The sequence below is a fragment of the Diorhabda carinulata genome, chromosome 5, assembly GCF_026250575.1.
Source record: "Diorhabda carinulata isolate Delta chromosome 5, icDioCari1.1, whole genome shotgun sequence".
Taxonomy (NCBI): Eukaryota; Metazoa; Arthropoda; class Insecta; order Coleoptera; family Chrysomelidae; genus Diorhabda; species Diorhabda carinulata.
This window is the reverse complement of record NC_079464.1, coordinates 2,042,553-2,045,596: the sequence shown is the minus strand read 5'-3', so window position 1 is coordinate 2,045,596 and position 3,044 is coordinate 2,042,553. Positions and strand designations below refer to the sequence as shown.

Genomic DNA, 3,044 nt, shown 5'->3' with positions numbered 1-3,044 from the left:
TATTCACCGTCAGTGATAGTTACATTATATGAGTAGTTAAATTTTTTTAAAAACATTTAACTAAATCACACGGCTGAGAGGGAACTTGTTTATGCGCCATATTGTATTTTAAGATACGAGATTGCGCATGACATAGTTTTTTGAATTGAGATACGAGATTGTATTTTTTTAAATAAAAAAAAAATTGGATGAATATTTTTATTTATAACTTTACAGATCGATGCGACGATATGTACCGATTAATTTTCCGTTTAAATCCCAAAATCGTTAAAAATCGAGTTACGAGGTTGCGTCAGAAAACCATCGATATTCTAAAGTACTTATAAAAAAAAGTTAAATTCTAATGAGACCCATATCCCTCACAAATTGTGTATGTTTGATCCGTCCCAATCCTTTCGTAAGCTCATCGGCAATCATTTCATTTGAGGGTTTATACTCTAACTTAACTTTTCCATCATTAATCACTTCACGAATAAAATGAAACCGAATATCAATGTGTTTAGTACGGTTATGAAACACTGGGTTCTCCGCAATTTTTATTGCACTTTGGTTGTCAACAAAAAGCTTAACAGCTTTGGTGTGTCACACAGCACTTCGCTTATAAGTCGACGTAGATAAACAGCTTCTTTACATGCCTCAGATGCAGCCATGTATTCTGCTTCACATGATGAAAGGGCTATGGTCCTCTGCTTGTGGGTTTCCCATGAAATAGGACCTCCAGCTAGTTTGAATATGAAGCCTGTGTGAGACCGTCTATCATCCTGGTGATCTCCCCAAGTGGCATCAACATAGCCTTCAATGCATATAGAGTTTGTTTTCTTGAATGTTAACAATAAATCAGATGTAGCTTTTAGATAGCGGAATACTCTCTTTATACAATTCCAATGTTCTAATGAATGTCCATTGTTGAATTGGCTTAAATAGCTAACAGCATAAGCTATATCAAGCCTTGAATTGACAACTAAATACATAAGACATCCTATGGCGTTCTGGTATGGTACATCAATATTATTCTCGGACATTTTTAACTTTAAATTTTGTTCAATAGGGGTAGAAACTTCTTTTGCATCAGATAATTGAAACTTGTTCAAAATATCAATAATGTATTGTTTTTGAGTCAAATAAATAGTATTTTTGTCTTTGTCTCTTAAAATTTTCATGCCCAGAATATTCTGTGCAGCATCTAGATCTTTAATATCAAACTTATTATTTAACAAATCAAACAGTTCTTGTTTTTCTGAGGAATTGTTATGAAATATATAAAAATCATCAACATAAAGCACAATAACAACAATTGAACTACCGTTGATCTTTGAAAAAAGACAAGGTTCATTGATAGATCTTTTGTAATTTGCCTCTTTCAAAACCTCATTTACTTTCTTATTCCAGGCTCTCGAAGACTGCTTTAGTCCGTAGACTGCCCTTTTTAGAAGGCATACTTTAGACTCACTACCCTTTTTAATAAAACATTCAGGCTGTTCCATATAAACCCGTTCCTCGAACTCACCATGCAAAAAAGCAGTAGTGACATCAAAATGCTCTATCATTAAGTCTAATTCAGCAGATAATGCAATTAGCAATTTTAAAGTGGAGTTACGTGCAACTGGAGAAAAAGTCTCAAAGTAGTCAATCCCATATGATTGAGAAAAACCTCTTGCCACAAGGGTGCTTTATATCTAAGAATATTTTTGCCATCTTTTTTAAGCTTAAAAACCCATTTATTGGTCACTATGTTGGAATCTTTTGGTCTATCAACAAGCTCCCATACATCATTATTAATGAAAGATTCATATTCAACATTCATGGCATCCAACCATTTGTCTTTTTCAGGGGTTTTTAGGGCTTCGTCTACAGTTAAAGGTTCTATAAGTGGATTGCTAGAAATTAATTGCATGCAACTATTGTCAGGTTCATGTAAATAGTCCTTCATCCAAAAAGGAGGACGTCTGATTCTACCTGAAGTTGTTGGAGGTAGTTCTAACGAATTCATTGAATTATCATTTACTTGAGAGCTTGTCTCAAAAGAGTTTACCACCTCATCAGGTATGGAATTATTTTCTGTGTCTTTGTCTTCATCTGAAGACACTTTGGATACATGGTCTATTTGACTATGTTCGGGAAGAATGATCTGTTCTGAAATCAAATTTTTTTCCTTTGTTTCAGTGGTTATAATATTCTTTCCAGGCATAACATTTTCAAGAAATATAACATCTCTAGCTTTTTCAATTTTGGTAGGTTTGTTTGGATCAAGCAATCTATATCCCTTGGTATGCTCACAATAACCCACCATTATCATAGGTTTAGATTTTGAGTCAAATTTTCCTCTAAAATGTTTTGGTATGTGCATATAAGCACGACATCCAAAAATTCTGAGATGGCTGAGATCTACCTTAGATCCAGTCCATAATTGCTCAGGGGTAAAACCTCTGATAGCGTTTGTAGGACTCCTGTTTTTAAGATAAACGGCTGTTGACACTGCTTCAGCCCAAAAAGATTTAGAAAGACCAGATTCAGATAATAAAGCTCTAGCCTTTTCAATGACAGTTCGGTTACATCTTTCTTGAACGCCATTTTGTTCAGGAGTATAAGGTACTGTCGTTTCATGTATAATTCCTGCCTGTTTAAGAAAATAATTGAAATTTTTATTACAAAACTCTGTACCATTGTCTGACCTTAATCTTTTAATTTTAGAACCAACTTGCTTTTCTACCAATTGTTTAAATTCCTTGAATTTACTAAGTGATTCTGATTTTTGCTTCAAAAAATATACAAATGTCTTACGAGAATAATCATCAGTAAACATGAGGACATACCTTGAACCACCCCAACTGGGCTCTGACATTGGACCACACAAGTCTGTATGTATCAACTGCAACAATTCATTGGCACTTCTTCTTCTTCCTTTTGGTAAACTTTTCCTTGTTTGTTTGGCTTCAATACAATGAATACAGGGAGAATTCATTTTTCCATCATTCTGAAAGTCAATACCAGTAGCAAGATTATTTTTCAACAAAGAAATACTTTGATTACTGATGTGCCCCAGG

General features: G+C 34.1%; 1 protein-coding gene across 1 annotated transcript; it reads right to left on the bottom strand.

The window, feature by feature from the left end:
- Window positions 1–536: 536 nt before the first annotated feature.
- LOC130894219 (uncharacterized) lies at window positions 537–1,022 on the bottom strand. Its single transcript, XM_057800865.1, has one exon. It carries the CDS (start codon window positions 1,020–1,022, stop codon window positions 537–539), a length of 486 nt encoding a protein of 161 aa, XP_057656848.1.
- Between the last annotated feature and the right edge of the window lie 2,022 nt (window positions 1,023–3,044).

Excerpts from the sequence above, each read along its gene's own strand:
- LOC130894219 (XM_057800865.1), bottom strand. The coding sequence starts at position 1,022 with ATGTCCGAGAATAATATTGATGTACCATACCAGAACGCCATAGGATGT.